Source organism: Scomber japonicus, chromosome 9 (assembly GCF_027409825.1).
Source record: "Scomber japonicus isolate fScoJap1 chromosome 9, fScoJap1.pri, whole genome shotgun sequence".
In the NCBI taxonomy this organism is placed as follows: Eukaryota; Metazoa; Chordata; class Actinopteri; order Scombriformes; family Scombridae; genus Scomber; species Scomber japonicus.
Window position 1 is genome coordinate 15,622,970 of NC_070586.1, and position 16,430 is coordinate 15,639,399.

A 16,430-nucleotide genomic window follows, 5' to 3' on the forward strand; every position below is an offset into this window, starting at 1 on the left:
AAATATCAATAAAATATACTCCATAACCATTTCCAGAGGGCAGTTGTGGAGGAAGTATTCAGATAATTTAATACTTTAAAAGAGAGTCTTAAGACTTGTACACAAAACTACTCATAGAGAACAAACAAACTCACTGTTTATTTAATTAAAGATGCTAAAATTGAAGGATTCAGTTGACTTTAGAAAGTTTCAAATTGTGCATAGAGCAAAATCAATAAAATAAAAAAATTGAAATAATCCAAAGTCACTTAAAATGAAAGAAGTTCTGGTATATTATATTATTGACACATCTAAGCAGGACTTGAATACTGGTTCATGTAGAGCTAATTTTAAGTACCCAGAATCTTTGCTTCAGTTATGCTTTTTTCCTGCAATATTTTCTACAAGTCTTTAAACATATCACTAAATTAATGTGGCAAAAGTGTAAGTTTGATTTTTTACTACCTCTCAGGAACAAAAACCCATCTGGCTCATCTCCTCTTCTGATCCAAAATATTTAAAAACAGCACTGCTGTAATAATATACAGACCCTTGTGGAAGAAGTCATGAAAGGAACATGGTGACCTCTTAAATTTGTTTTATTGTTCAGTTAATAATTCTTGGTTTGACTGGCCCACTGCTTCAGCACCAATCACACAACTATGTCCCCAGTTCATCACACACATACAGACACATAAAAAGGATGCTTTTTAAATTTTATTCTGCCATTTCACCCCTGAGTGTTAACATTGATTCAGGCCACTTAAAAAAAAGGGTCATTTGACACTTGGTGTAGATAGGACGAATGTCACAAGATTTTAGAAAAAGACAGCAATTCTTTTAGAAAAGCAGTATGAGGTATAAAGGAATGTTAGGCATCAAGACTTGCACATTTTGCACTATATGTGGCGGCAGGTATTTCACTTGTGTTTGGACGGTTTAACAGTTTGTGTTGATACAGAGTCTACGGACCGTTTTATACTGAGAATATCTGCTTAGAGACTATCAGACAGGATGTAGTTGGTTGCCATGGCGAGGATGGGGGCTCCTGTTGGCACACCTGGGAAAGGACCACTGGACCCAGCGATGTCGATGTGGGAGTAGGGCAGAGGGGTTTTAGAATCCACGCCATGCTGTGTTAGAGATTCAAACAAAGTGAATAATACATATTAATTACTCTGCTTCTGCCATCATATATTTTTCCAACATCTACAGTAGATAAATAATTTTCTTTGTGCACCTTGTGGAGCCCTGAGGCCATGATGAGGAACGCAGCAGGGGTCTGATGTCCTCGAGGAGTAGCGGAGGACGGCAGGTTGTTGGACTGGAGAATATCCTCGTACTCAGATTTACCCTTGTGGAAATCATAGTCCTCTCGTCTGATACTGGACACCTCGAACACGTCGCCCAAAATGTCTCCGGCTGCAAGACAGAAGACAAAGTATGTGTGTTAGGTAGTGATGGAGGAAACGCTTATTAAGAAGCTGTATGAAAGGATTAAATCCATAATGAAACAGTGGCTACATTTACATGCACAAAATAGTTCAATTATGGCAATTACTATGATGAAGACAGTGTGATTATGTGGTTCACAAGATTACAAAGGAGACAACTCCCTCTAATAATCACGTTTACATGTGTCATATAGTTAGCTTGATTATCTAGGAGTTGTGATGTCGAGTAGCTTTGTTTACTTCGGTCAATAATAAATGCATGTCATCATGTATAATTATAAATGGGTCAGTGACAAATAAGGGTTGGCAAGATGAGAAATTCAAAAATATCTTAAAAAAAAAAAAAAGTCTTAAAAGCAGCATCAGGTTTGTTAAAAGGTACATTTTGTATTTTTGTTGGTTTTGTGTCATGTGAAATGACATTTGCACCATTCTTTTAAACCAAAAGTAAGACTGGATGCTCTTGAAAATGTCAAATGGTGTAATCACAAAAGATCACATATTAAATATTTGATCCATCTACAGTGTATTTAAGTGTACATGCACATCTTTATATTCAAGAAGATTTAACAGACTTTTTTTTTCTTTATTTCAGTAAAAATACTAATCGGAGTAAACTTGCTGAAAATCAACAAAATAATTTATTATTTGTTTTAACTATAGTTTAAATTATTGCTTAACTCTTGAATTCTTAAAATGAAAACAGGTGCATTCAATTCACACCTTGACACTTGTTTAGATATCTGATCATAACTGAGATGTAGAAAACTAGTAAGTGGACCTTGAATTAAGGTTATTTTGTAAAGCTACTATTCCAAAATTCACCTCCCCACTCAGATTTTCCCATATTGTAATGTATTCTCACCTTTCTGCCACTGAGCAGCATTTCCAGAGCGATGAGCTGGTCCGTTATCCATGATGATCTAAAGAAAGATATTCAAAACTGAACCATTTGGATTTTTAATGTTTAAACTTCTAACATGTCTTGGTGAGTCTCATCAGTATTAAATATTTCATTAGTACTCACAGAGTAGTTGGGTCCCATGGCTCTGATGGCGTGGCCAGTCAGGGTCGCAATAGTAAACAGCTGAGGTGAAGTCTCGCTTACTGCCTGCAGAGGTCAGATGATACAATTACAATGAGAAGGGAGAAAGGTGTAAAAACAGGGAGGATGTACAAATTAATCAAGATATCAATATTATAAAATATTCTGACCTTTTCTTTCATCTCACACAGCAGGTCAACCATCACCATACGTCCCTCAGCATCAGTGTTTCCCACTCTCACTCTGCGACCCGCACGGGAAACCACCAGTTCATCGGCCACATAGCAGTCTGAGAAAACACACACACACACACATGAGAGAGGCAGCAACAACACTGATGGTTTGATTCCTTGGAAACAGGAACATGAATGATGTAAAAATGTGAAAAAGACACTGACCTGCACCCACGCTGTTCCTCACCATGGCCATCGAGCCGTAAACCTTCAGATGTTTTGGCTTCAGCTTGGCTAAGACCTAGACAGTGAGAGGGAGGTTTTAGTAAGTGTTGTAAACAAGCCATTAAAGCTCAAATTTTAATCTCTGTGTGAACATCTCTGTCTCTAAGTGAGAGACTCATCTGCAGAAATTGTCACTGACCTTGAAGAAGCCGGCGACAGCAGCAGCTCCACACTTGTCTCTGTGCATCCCAGCCATAAAACCACCAGCCTTGATGTCGGCTCCGCCAGTGTCGTAGGTGATGCCCTGGAAACACCACACAAAGACCAACCTAAATTTTTATTTATTTTTTTAAAAAAGGGACAGATACAGAACAATCTCTGCACATGAACCTCAATTTCACGCCTACATTTCTCCCTAAATCGCCTCAAAGTTAAATGTATCAAGTGCTTTTTTATATGTGTAATTGGGTCAATATGTAACACAATCTGACACAGTTTTACGGCTACAGCATTACTTGTACTGTAGATTTTGTGAATCATTTTACATCACTTCCTTGATATCTTTAGAAAACGTTGGTACTTGACTGAAATTTTTACTAATGAGTCTGTACAGATTAACGATGAACTGACAGTTCAGTCATTAACTTAAACTCCATTCACATTTGTGTTGCAATTAAACTACCAGCCTTCATCTAAACATTATCACCAACTATAAAGCCATAATATTACAGCTTAAAAACCCCCCATAAAATCTATCTGTGTCAATCGCTGATCATATCCTAGTCTTAGTCTCTTTTCAAAATTTAAAATGCCATTTCACTTCAAGTAAATGTTTACTTGAATAAATGTTTACTTGAAGTAAGCATAGTGTAAGTATTTTGAATACGAAAACACTACATTCTGGATCCAAAAGTCCCATTTTCACCTCATTATTTCATTATTATAAGACTTTCTCTTTCACCATACCCTGGTTGTGTGAGACCACATCACTGTAGGCAGCGGGTGAAGTTTGTTGAATTACAAATTGATCTTTTGGAGCTAAAAGAAGATTGTTTTCTCAACTGCAGAAGTTTGGGGTTGATTTAAGTAGTCTGAGTGAAGAAGTCTGAAAGTTTCCACTCACTTTGCCCACCAGCATGAGGGTCTTTTGGATGGGTCCCTCTCCACAGTATTGCAGCTTGATAACTCTGGCCTGGTGACGAGGTACACCTGTATTAGGAGGACACAAGGGCAAATGTCTTTAAGATCCACTTATGATACTAATAACACATTTATTTGTATAGGACTTTTTTTTTTTTAGAAACAGCTGTTACAAAGTACATTATGGAGAAGAACAAATAAAAGAAAGCAGGAAAACAATCACATAAAAAATAAAACAGTAAAACAGTTAAAAGTAGTGATACAAATAATGGATAAATATAACAGTAAGTAAAAAATATGCAAAAGCCATAAGGTAGAAGTAAGTTATGAAAGACAATTTAAAAGAAGGCAGTTAATGTTCTAGTCTAAGTTCAGGTAAGCTCTTCCAAAGGGTTGGAGTCCAAACAGCAAAAGCCTCGTCACACCTGACTTACAACCTTGACCAGGGAATAGCTAACAGGGCTTTATCAGAGGATCTCAAGCTACGTGCTAATGAGTAATTAAAGGCTCAGACAAATAACTCCGTGCCAAACTGTTTAGGGCCTTAAAGGGCAAGAGTAAAATTCAATCCATTAAAATCAATTCTAAAACAGACAGGCAGCCAGTGAAAGGAGTCTGGCAGCTGCATTTTGGACACCCTGACGCAGACAGACCTTGGCCATGATTGTGCTCAGGACCTAAAATAAGAATTTCAGTTTTTCTGTTTTCTGCCATCCAACCTTTAACTGCAATGAGACCGTTTTGCAGGGAAGATCATTTAATTGATTCAGATGGTTTTCAGGACAGGTACAGCTGAGTATCATCAGCATAGCAATGAAATGAAACATCACGCTGTTTGATAATGTGGCCAAAAGGGAGTAAATAAAGAGAAAATTAAAATAAACTTATAGTCTATACTTATAGCCTTCTGTGTCAATGTCAACAATAAAATGAAATAAGATGTTCTCATACTGTTGGCACAGCGGTTGACTGCAGCCAGACAGGGATACTCCTTCTCCATAACCTTCATGTCGCTCAACACCTCCACCTACAGGGAAATAAACACAGACATGTTCTTTAATTTGGTTTGGAGTAATGCTAAACAAAAATGTAAAATGTAGAATGATATGCTTCTGTTTGGAGACATGACATAATCTTTCTCTTACCTTCACAGGGCTGTCCTTGAAGAGTTCCTGGACGTACTCGGCCACACGAGGAGAAGCCATACGCTCAGGGTCTGAGCCACCGATGTCGCGGCATGCCAGTCTATGGAAGGCAGAGAGGACAGCTTGTGAGTGGGTGAACAACAACAACAAAACATGAGAAATCTCAGCAGGGAATGAGGTGACATAATTCGACCCACCTCCCGCTCTCCAGAGCATTAGCCAGTTCCACCAGTCTCTTTCCCTGGGCATCCTGTGCCACCCAGAGTCCCAGGACACACACCTTGTAGTTGGTGGGTTTTATGTTCCCCTCCCTCACTTCCAGGGGCTTTGAGGAGAAACAGATATAAAAAAGTAAGCAGTTGTTTACCAGAGATAAAGTTCTAGCATCTTATATGTAGACATATGCAGGTTTAGAGCTGCATAATTAGATTGAATATTCACTTTTAGTTGTTATTTATGGATAAATGCCCACAATTTGCTAGTTCAGCTTCTCAAATGTGAGGATTCAGACGTGTTATGAGTCACACAGAGGTTTAGATATCCTGATTTTTAGTCCCTTGTGAAGGGCCTGCTCTGAAAACACTGGATCCTGCAACTGACTTGATGAAACCAATGGCTCTTTAAAAAAAAAATTAAATGGCATGTTTAAATGGCTTTACAAATCAAATTATAATTTGTTATAATTAGTTATCATAATTTCAAGTTTCTGACTTACCAAGATACCAAGCAGTGATTATGACTGGGAAAATGACATTTAAGTAAGCATTTACTTATCTGACCTAGGCTAGTACTTGAAAATGTAGAAAATAAAGACGCCTCACATCAACCAAAGTCTATCTAATGAATATTGTGTGATGCAATTTTTAAATCATCAGTCGACCAACTCTATAATTATTCAACCATCTTGAGTTGTTTGATGACATGTTTGCAGTCTTTACCATCAGTCACATATGACATGAACACAGCCATAAGACTAAAGCTGCAATGATTAGTTGATTAATCGATTAGTTGTCATCTATTAAATTAATTGCCAAGTATTTAGTAAATAGTGATTGTAGCCTCCGTATCTTTAGGTTACAAACAGTTGGCTGGGCCAGAACAAGACATTTTAGACTGAATTTGGGGTTTTCAAAAATGACATTTTTCAGCATTTTGTGGACCAAACAACTAATTGATTAATTAAGAAAATCTCACCATGTATAGAGCATGAAGGGCCCCGAGTGCAGCCACCAAGGTGCTGTTCTTATAGTCCTTGTGTGGAGGGCAGACCAGGAGGGGGCGCTGCATGCCTGTTTTCAAGGCCCTGAAAAGACACTGGGATCAGAAACACAGAACACAAAGCAGAAACCAGTAACCAGTAACCAGTAACCAGTAACCAGTAGGCATTAACCAGGAAAAAAAGATAAAACAGCTACAATCAAGTGACAGACCTCTTGATGCCGTTGATGGCTGCATCACTGAAGTTCCTGACATCATCGTAGTCACGGTTTACCGGGCCAGTGGAAGCAAACACCAGGCGGTTACCAGGGAGACCAGGGACCTTCAGGACCACCACCTCCTCCCCTAGACCACTGTCCACCTAGAAGGAGAGCAGATAGAGACACATAAGTACATCTCTCAACAATTATCTGAAAACAAGGATGATCTGCCCAGTGGTTGGAGGTGTATACAAATATATTACATCAAACTGAAAACAGCTCCTACAGTGACATCCTACTAGCAAGAAGCATCATATATCATCTCCTGGTGGACATTATACATTGCATTGGTTCTGACCTTGTCCTGGTTTAATTGAAACGTGAACTTGTCCAGTGATCCCCAAGAAAACAGCAAATGATGAGGAGAGTTTGTTTCTTTATCCTGTTAATTGACTTGTGATGTCCCTTCTTAAATATTGACTAGAGGTACTAAAGAGAAATTAGGCCTCTTTTGGTGTTACATTATGATTTTCAGCACCATCAATGCAAGTTTGAATGTTAAGGCTTGATGGGGGTCTGAATGTATTTGTTGTAGAAGGAACAGATACTTACAGAGCTGTAGTCCTGCAGAGGAGCTTTCAGACTCTCAAGTTCAGAGGGCAGCTCCTCATGGCTCTGAGCCACCAAGACAATGCCATCAAAGCTAAGAGAGACAAGACAACAGCGTAATTTGACACAGCTGTCTGCCAAAGATGCAAACACCAACAAACTTGCAGCTAAAGAGGAAGTGGAGCATTTCTTCTGATACTTACTTCTGGTTCTTGAGGTCGGCGGTCCATTCAATGGGCTGGATGCTGCAGAGAGAAACACAAAGTTAATTTCTGCTCAAACAAGCAAAGTCAGCATTGTCTGATAGGTTGAAGCAACTATCTAGGACAATAATGCAGGTTAGAGATCTTTTGTTGATGTCTGTGTTTAAAAGGACAAGTCCACACTTTTTCCAAGTCTGTCTTAAAACATTTGTCAGGTATCCAAGATCTGTTGTTTTTCTAATTTGATTGACTGCAATGAAAATACTCCCTGATATTTGTTTAGCACCACGTTTAACTCTGGTCCTCTCCCCTTTCAAACAATGACTGTGAAATGAAAATGAAAACATTTTGTGTTGGCAAGGTCACTAATTTAACTGGTTCTGTAACCCTGGAGTAGACTATCAGACCTGTGTTTGTTTAATCACCTATAAAGCATGACACACCCACAATTTCCAAATGATTGTGTCTCCTGACCTCGGTGAGATTACTGAAATCTATTGATCAATGCCTTCTGGCTGTCCCGAAAACACTTTGTAAGCACTTTGTCCCATTATGTGCGATTGCCCTCTGTATAGCCTTTACTGTTTTATAGTTAGTGTATCTGACTTCTGTGTAGTTTTATGGATTTTTTTTATATTGATAAAATAAAAATATACAAGCCTCCATGTATCGAAGTTCATCTGAAGCTAATTACGAAGATTCAGCTGTCCAAATGAATCAAATCAAGTAGATATCTCTGAACATTTCAGTCTTTTTAGTCCCTTTTTTGCTACTAAGTGAAACACAAAGAAAACTTAATGCTAAAAAGACTGTAAATGTGGCAGATATCCACTTGATATGACTAACTCAGACTGTTGAATCCTCATATTCTTCACATCAACTTTTTAAATGCATTTTTGAACAAAAAGACTGTCACAGGAAAACCTCTTTCAGTGTTCATATGGACACCTGACTGGTGTCTAAAGACATACTTGAAACACTGTGGACCTATCCTTAAAGAGTGTGATGGTTTTCTTTGTCTTTTTTTTTGTCTCTGAAGCATAGTCAAGACTTTGAACCTACATGTGCACTTTATGGAGATCAATCAGCACGGATTACAGTGTTGTGTAACGGTAGTCTAAATTTTACACTGACTAGTGAGTAATTTCTGGCATCATATGACATTTGGGAGAAAGGAAAGGGAAGTTATGTAGTACAGAAAGCGAAATCTCAGCAAAAAGTATCCTGATTAATCCAGAAATAAGAAACCCTCCACTGAAACACGAGGGGATCAGATGTTTCCCATTCTCAGTTGCACAGCACACATTTATTAACTAAGATAAACCGGCTGAATAATAGACACAAAGATACAATTATTGGAGAAAATTCTGCATGTAAATGTGCCTTTGTGTTAAATTAATGCACAAAGCGCATGAAAGCTGCACCTGAGAAAGGAAGTGAAAAGCAAGCGGGGGGAAAAAGAGGCCCCCTTTCAACAAAAGCAGCCATTAATCTCACCTGGTGCACATTTTGGTCCTCTTCCTCCGTTGTTTTAAGGGTGAAAGAGACAGCTGACACCAGATGACAGCGGCTCCTTCCCTTTGCGTCTCCGGTTGATCACATGATACCATAAATTGAACTCGTGCTGCCTTCACGGGGCTTCTCGTTGCTCGAAATTGTCCGCATCCAAGTCGTGAAAACGTTACTTTTCACCGATTTAAAGGTTACGGTCTTATTAAAAACGCCAACTGCGACATTAATAAGGTGCATTTAATTTATATTAAAGTGTTCATAGTCTCTATGGTGCATTAAATGTATGTTTTGATCAATACAATTCTTATTTCATGCTTGTTCAGTCGTTCATGTACGTGAAGTTGCTCAATTCCCACCGCACTGGAAGACGCGTTTAAACTTCCTGTTGGGAATTGTAGTTTCTACAGCGGATTAAAAAACGTGAAAATCATCTTTAAGGAGATTATAAGAGTATTTTATTGTTTTTTGTTTTGTAGAATATTGTTTAAAAAAATAATGGCTACACTTTGTAGTTTGCGTTGAGTGATTTATCTCGATTTAAACACGACTGACCTCACGGACTACAAATGCTAAACGGAAGTAGTTAGAAGTGGTGTTTTCGGTGCAGAATCAAAGGTAAGTATTAACCAGAGGCAGTGCAAAGGGCAAGGAAATAAAGTTACTGTCCTGGGTATTCAGTGGCACGTTATAGTGTCCCAGTCTTCTTGAAATTTCACTTTATCTGAGATTTTAAAAATTATATATATAAAAAAGAGGCAATTTGCAACGCTGCAGCTCGAGCGTCAGGTAGGCAAAAGTTACCAGCTAACTTAACTGAGACTGTGTTCATGCAGGTTTGTGGTTTTCTTATCATGATTTATAACTCTATTACTTGTGACAGTGATAATTGAAGGTTGGCAGATAAGCTGAAGCGGTTTGTACTTTGCCTAAATACAGCCAGGCAAACCGGTTTAAAGAATGAACCTGTTCACACACTGCTCATGTTGTTCTCACATGATCAGTGGAGTTTGAGTTCTGTGAGTTTTACTTTACTGAAGGACAGGTTTGCAATTTTTCAAGTCTGTCTAAAAATAAAAACAGTCAGATGCTCATTTGAACATCTGAACAGCTTTTTAATATATGTGATTGGGGCAAAATCCACAGTGAATTTATGCAAGAATGCTTATATGAGGCTTCAGTAGTGTGTTAGTCATATCAAGTGGATATATGCCACATTTACAGTCTCTTCAGCAACAAAGCCCATCTTGAATCTCCCCCCCTATAATGCACTTACAATGCAAGCGATGGGGGACAAAATCTTCTGTGCAAAAATGTATGTAAAAGTGTATCTGAAGCCCAAATGAGTCCAATCAAGTAGATATCGTTAGTTTTTTAGTTACTAGGCTATACAACAAGGAAACACAAAGATGGACTTTGTTGCTGAAGAGACTGTAAATGTGGCATATATCCACTTGATATGACTAACACACTGCTGAAGCCTCATATAAGCATTCTTGCATAAATTCACTGTGGATTTTGCCCCAATCACATATATTAAAAAGCTGATCTGAAGTCTATCTGTTAATAGCCAGTATGAGAAAAGGAAGGAATGATTACTGCGAGGAAAACTCTCTGTGTTCATTTGGGCACCTGACTGTTGTTTAAGACTTGAAACATTGTGAACCTGTCCTTTTGAAATTGTTGCATCTCTTTATACAAAGAGATGGAAAGGTCATGTAATTTCACAGCAGGTAATCAATTAATCAATAAACAGAACATTAATCACTCTGGTGCTAATACCTGAATCCTAATTTTAATGCTCTCTCTCTCTGCTTGTCTGTCACGTTTCCTTTCTCTCCTCCTCACAGCACTTTCACTTCTTTTGTTCTCAACAGATGAGACATCCTCTCCACTCCTTTTGCATCCTCAGGAGGAGTTTATTTCTTCACAGACTGACAGCAAACCCTCAGAGGCGAGGCGTGTGCAGTGCAGGGATGCGCCTGGTGCAGTTTCATCGCCATGGTGAGGAAGGAGGCATCAGAGTGGGAGTTGAGCAAGGCGAGGGGCTCAGTGTGGTGGATCTGAAGGCGTTTGAGCCCTCCATGCCCTCGACCATGAGGGAGCTGCTGGAGCTGGGAGATAAAGGCCTGGAGTGTGCACAAAGGTATCAGACACATACTTTCAGTCACAGTTAGTCATTTTCTAATCATTTCTTTGCCTCTTAATTAGTTTCCATACCAGAATCATCTTATTAACTTAAACTCATCAGTCTACCTGTTATGATATTTTTCCCTTCTCAAATAATTATCTTCCTCAATAATTACTTCAGTGGTTATGAACTTTAAAAATCTTCCTATATTAATCAACATATTTCTAAATCAGTCTTTTTTAATTATCTTAAATCATCACCTTCCCATTCAACAAGTTATTTTCATTAAATCTTTAAAAACCATGTTCCTTTTAAAACATCACAATTGATTAAAACTTCTTTGTGAATCAAGAACTTCTTTCAAAAATCTTTTAAAATGATCAAATTCTGATGTCTGATGTTAAACAACTTCCTCCTAGTGATACATTTTCTAACCATAATCATCTTCCATAAAACATAATCATCCATTTGCTCATTAAACTAAATCTGCTTAAATACCAACTTCATTTTACAGATAATCATCATCATTCCTCCTTCCTCCTCTTCCTCAGAGCGCTGTCGTCCGGTCAGTGTGTGGTGGAGCGTTCAGACATCACGCTGCTGTCTCCTGTGTTGGCTCCAGAGAAGGTGGTGTGTGTGGGGATGAACTACCGCGACCACTGCCTGGAGCAGAACGCCCCGATCCCCAAAGAGCCGATCATCTTCAGCAAGTTCCCCAGTGCCATCACGGGACCGTACGATGACATCATTCTGCCCGCAGAGAGCCAGGTGAGAGACTCCACCCCAAGAAAAGATCTCAGGTGGTCTAGATTTGAGTTGTCTTAAAAACCGAGGAGAAACTATATCTATAGACTCACCTGACTTTTAAATACTGTGAATGTCTTAGAGTTAAAGTTATTTATTTTTTTACTAGATTTAATCCAAAATGTCCAAAAAAGGTGAAAGTTGTATTTTCATATTGTGACAGATCTACTGTATTTTTCTGCATGGTCTTTTAGTCTCACGTGAGAGCCAGGATCCTAAAAAAACCTAAAACCTAAAAACTTGTTAATCTGAGTGAAAACGGTATCCAGGATGAGAGAAGTGCACCATTGCACCATTTTTATTCTTCTAGACACAGCATAGAAACCACACAATAAGACATGATCATGTTCAGGAGGATTAGGGGGGTTTCTTTAGGTGTTTTGTGATATCTTGCTGCTCATCATGCTGTGTCCCCAAGCCATACTACATACCAACTCCACACAGTATGTACCAACACATTTTTATGGTGTACTATTACTACTACTACTATGCATTCAAGAAATCAACATACTTTACTTTTATACGAACAGTAAATAATTCAATATATGTGCATTTGGATGTCAAACTGACTTTGAAGTGTGATCATCAATTGAACTTTCACAAAGAGAAAATACGGCAGTGATTAGCATAAACCCGCCCCTGCTGCTGTAGCTGTATAAATACATTCAGCGCACACTACTACTACTACTACTACTACTACAGTCTACAGTTAGCCAGTTAGCTGAGTTAGCCGCTGAGTTAGCAGCAGAAAGTTCTGCATGTTTCTGGTAGAGATGGTGACTTTGATAGACAGATGACACTTGGTAGGGGGCGGGGTTTCACTCCCACAGCGTTTGGGAGAGGAGAAAGAGACTGGTTTTTACTTTGAAGCATAATTTCATATATTTCACGACTTTTTTAATCATTCAAATTTGGCAGGGTGGTTAACAACACGCTTTTCTGTGGTATGTCAAACTCAGAACACATATTTATTCTTACTTTACACGGACTTTAATGCCCTTACTTGCTCTGTGCTTTGCATTATGGGACAACAGTGTGCATATACAGCACACTCACATTTCAGTGTTTTTTTAGTCTGCTTACTCTGTTTTCAGTATACAGTCATCTGTCCAAGGTGAACAAACTTCGTACCTCAAATCCTCCAATTAGTGTGCAGTATGGAACTGAGATGCAGCTCTGGTGCTTTTTTAACGCAGTATGTTTTGTCTCCTTGTTTCAAGGAGGTGGACTGGGAGGTGGAGTTGGCTTTTGTGATTGGACGAAGAGGAAAACATATCAAGGTGAGTTTCAGAACAGCACCAGTGATGTCTATTATAACACTGAAGCATCTGTCCCGACTTTCATTTCCACCCCACTTCTTCTTCAGGAGGAGGACGCCCTGTCCTATGTGGCTGGGTTCACTGTAGCCAATGATGTGAGCGCGCGTGACTGGCAGATGAAGCGCAACGGAAAGCAATGGCTGCTGGGAAAAACGTTCGACAGCTTCTGTCCTCTCGGCCCCGCCTTAGTCACCACAGATGCTGTGCGAGGTGAAAGTGAACGAGAGAGGCAGGGAGGGGGCGAGACAGAAAGTGGAAATTAAAGGCAGTCTGGTGAATCACGCAATTATCTGTGATTTTGTACTTCAGTAGCGTCACTTAACAAGCCGTCAACAAGCAGCAATTCTGTGAAAAGTGTCGGCTCTTTATCTGACTGAAGCAGCAGCGCAGCCTCAACTGTATCATAAATATTAGTCCAAAAAGATTTCTGAGGTACAAACAGTCTGCATGTGTGTTACCATATTTATGATATCCAACATGTAGAGATCGATTACGTTAAATTTAAGATTAGCCACATAATCAAAGGACATGGATCTTCAGCTTATGATAATGTGTTAAAGTTGCCACAACCAATACTTATTTATAACATATCAAAAATCAGTTTAAAATGGATTTTCTGGAAAAAATGTATCTTCCTTAGCTTGTCCCTGTGTATCAATCTGTCTTCGTTATAATTTGGCAATTTCAGAAACAGAGAAACATAAATTTGTTCCTTAACATAATCTGTTTTATAGAAGATCAATAGTGATGAGTATCCTTATATATCAAAGTTTGTCCTTTAACAGAACACACTGAACACTCACTCTTTCTAAGTTTGTTAAAAATATTTATTGTCTACTTACTTACTTTATTTCAGCTTTTTTGTTTTTTTTAAATATAAAAACATGACCATAGACTTCCTTGAATAGTTATTGTGTAATACCCAAGTCTAAAACAACAAAAAGGAATATTAACTGTGCTGGGTTTTTTTTGCATCATTTCACATTCAGATCCTCACAACCTGGCCGTTCGCTGCCTGGTTAATGGAGACACCGTCCAGAGCAGCAACACTGATCAGATGATCTTCAAGACGGAGGCGCTGGTTGCCTGGGTCTCAAAGTACGTCCACTCAGTAAACACTTATCCCTCATGTTGATGGTGTCTCTGCCTCACAGAGAGTTTAAAGTGCAAATTTACATAAAATATACTTCAAACTTTAACTTTTTTTGTGCTTCAGTAACTCCAGCAGAGAGTGCGGAGTGTTCATTAAAAAAATTATGCAAATCTAACTGGTCAGAAATAAATGCACAATAGGATCACTGTGCTTGCAAATGGCCCCTGTTCATCAGAATCAAAGCTGAAATTACATGCTTCAGCTGATACTTATCCACCACAGTTGGTAACCGTTTCCCTAAAGCGCCCTGAACAAGTGGTGCGTTCAATGATCTGATTTGAAATTCATGGACAAGCTAAGCGTCTGACTCCCTTGCTTGACTTACTGGTGACAAAGCCTGTATCGCTCTGTAATGACAGCGGCTCATGGCACCTTTCACAGGATCCTCAAATACATTAGAATCATTTGGGGAAGTTCTCTATTTCTGCTTACCTTTATCTTTACCTACGAATAACTACATAAATAAAATGTGTGATTAAATTAGATAATCTTTGCATGTGGATGAGAAACACGAGCCATATCTTTCACAGTCACCAGAAGGTTTAATCGTTTTTGATGTTATATCATAAAGTAATTATCTTCCCCCCTAATGAATCTTGGGCCTCCACTCTGTTTATTCTCCTCCTGTCAGGTTTGTGACATTAACTCCCGGAGATGTTTTCCTGACAGGCACCCCTCCAGGTGTGGGTGTGTTCAGGAATCCGCCCATCTTTCTCAAGGTGATTTTGCATGTCAAACTTATGATAAGAAAAATACTTGAACTAGATTCAGTAAATATTTGTGCCTGTGGTCACACCTTAAAACTTCACTTTCACTTTATCCAAAATAACTTCACACATATTTATCCCACAGTAGAGTCACTAACGAAGTACAGTGAGTGTTCAATTTATTGGGGATGAAGGTGTTTTAACAAAGTGCTTCACTGTTTTTTTTTCTTTCAGAAAGGCGACGTGGTGGAGTGCCAAATAGACCAATTAGGCTCTATAATCAACAAAGTGGTCTGAACTCTGAGATAAACTGCTGAAAACAATCTGAAACATCCATAAATGAATGTCAGCTGTTAAATTAAACTGCTGAATTACTGTTTTCAAAAACAGTATTATTTAGAGTTTACTGTTTGATTGCATGCAAACCATCTGATGGTGTGTAAAAAAAGTACATCTCATTCTGATTTTTTTCTTGACCTCAGTTATTTAGTCACATCACCAGCATTAAAAAAAACCCTCTTTCATTTGACACCCACTCATGATACAGTATTGAAAATAGAAAGTGTGAACCGACTGACTTTTTGGATGTAAAAACTAAAATATTTCTGATTATGTTTAATATTAAAGATGACAAATTGTATATGAAACCTCTGAGGGTTCAAACTGCCTGTTTCTCATAAAAAAGAAGCACATTCCCTCTAACAGCTGGAATTTAATTACATTAAAAATATGCTGTCTTCAAAATGTTGTTCTTTTCACTTTATGGAAACATAACCAACATATGATGCTAGTACATAGTTTGAGTTGTATTAAAACATCTAATTTGATTATTCAAGCTTCATCAAATATTCAAGCTGAGCACTTAGCTCAGTGTCTTGGACAGCCAAGGGTTAACATTAACAGGGTTAATCTTCGAAAAGTAGCACAACCATGGGCGTGGAAGTCAAAACAATATCCCCATGTGTTGTTCATTATATAGGTATGTTGCAGAATTTAAAAAAATCTTCATAATTACTTCAATCTGGGATTTGATTCATGTACGTGCTTGCTTCATTTTCCTTTTTGCTGAAATTAATTTTTTTTTCTCATTGAAAGAGACGAGCTTCAGAGAAATCCTTACACGAAACGGCTCCGCCTGCACTGTGCAGCAGCGTGATGAGCTGGCATGTACCTGTTGATTATGTTTGAGCTGCTTAATTATGTTCAAAATGATTAGATTAATTTATTTGGCAGACGCTTTTGTCCAGAGCACCTTACTTTAAAAAAATACAAAAACATACACATGGTGAGTTATTTGGGGTTCAGTGTCCTAATAATTAGATAATTAGCTACAAACAGGATGAACTGAGCATCACACCACCAACCCTACATTAATTAACCAACCTACTGGCATCTCAGTCCCGCAAAAATGACATG

The 16,430-nt window shown here is 38.5% G+C and overlaps 2 protein-coding genes across 4 annotated transcripts; one reads left to right on the forward strand and one right to left on the reverse strand.

Moving 5' to 3' along the window:
• Positions 1-562: 562 nt before the first annotated feature.
• On the reverse strand, positions 563-8,985 carry zgc:152830 (uncharacterized protein LOC767682 homolog). Its single transcript, XM_053325829.1, has 16 exons — positions 8,889-8,985; positions 7,392-7,433; positions 7,192-7,282; positions 6,592-6,740; positions 6,356-6,464; positions 5,359-5,486; positions 5,162-5,261; positions 4,968-5,043; positions 4,000-4,085; positions 3,076-3,180; positions 2,877-2,952; positions 2,649-2,767; positions 2,461-2,544; positions 2,299-2,356; positions 1,220-1,401; positions 563-1,112 (listed from the first exon to the last, which is right to left on the reverse strand). Exons 1-16 carry the CDS (start codon positions 8,897-8,899, stop codon positions 975-977), a joined length of 1,554 nt encoding a protein of 517 aa, XP_053181804.1. The 5' UTR covers positions 8,900-8,985; the 3' UTR covers positions 563-974.
• A 559-nt stretch (positions 8,986-9,544) lies between these two features.
• On the forward strand, positions 9,545-15,478 carry fahd2a (fumarylacetoacetate hydrolase domain containing 2A). 3 transcript variants are annotated; one of them, XM_053325035.1, is made up of 8 exons: positions 9,545-9,689; positions 10,778-11,046; positions 11,583-11,799; positions 13,056-13,115; positions 13,202-13,364; positions 14,144-14,252; positions 14,939-15,026; positions 15,249-15,478. In XM_053325035.1, the coding sequence occupies exons 2-8, from the start codon at positions 10,778-10,780 to the stop codon at positions 15,309-15,311; spliced, it is 969 nt and encodes a 322-aa protein (XP_053181010.1). In that variant the 5' UTR covers positions 9,545-9,689; the 3' UTR covers positions 15,312-15,478. The 3 variants fall into 3 exon arrangements, with proteins under 3 accessions (XP_053181010.1, XP_053181009.1, XP_053181011.1); XM_053325034.1 differs by having other exon boundaries at positions 9,546-9,736; XM_053325036.1 differs by having other exon boundaries at positions 9,547-9,689; positions 10,751-11,046.
• The last annotated feature ends 952 nt before the right edge of the window (positions 15,479-16,430 follow it).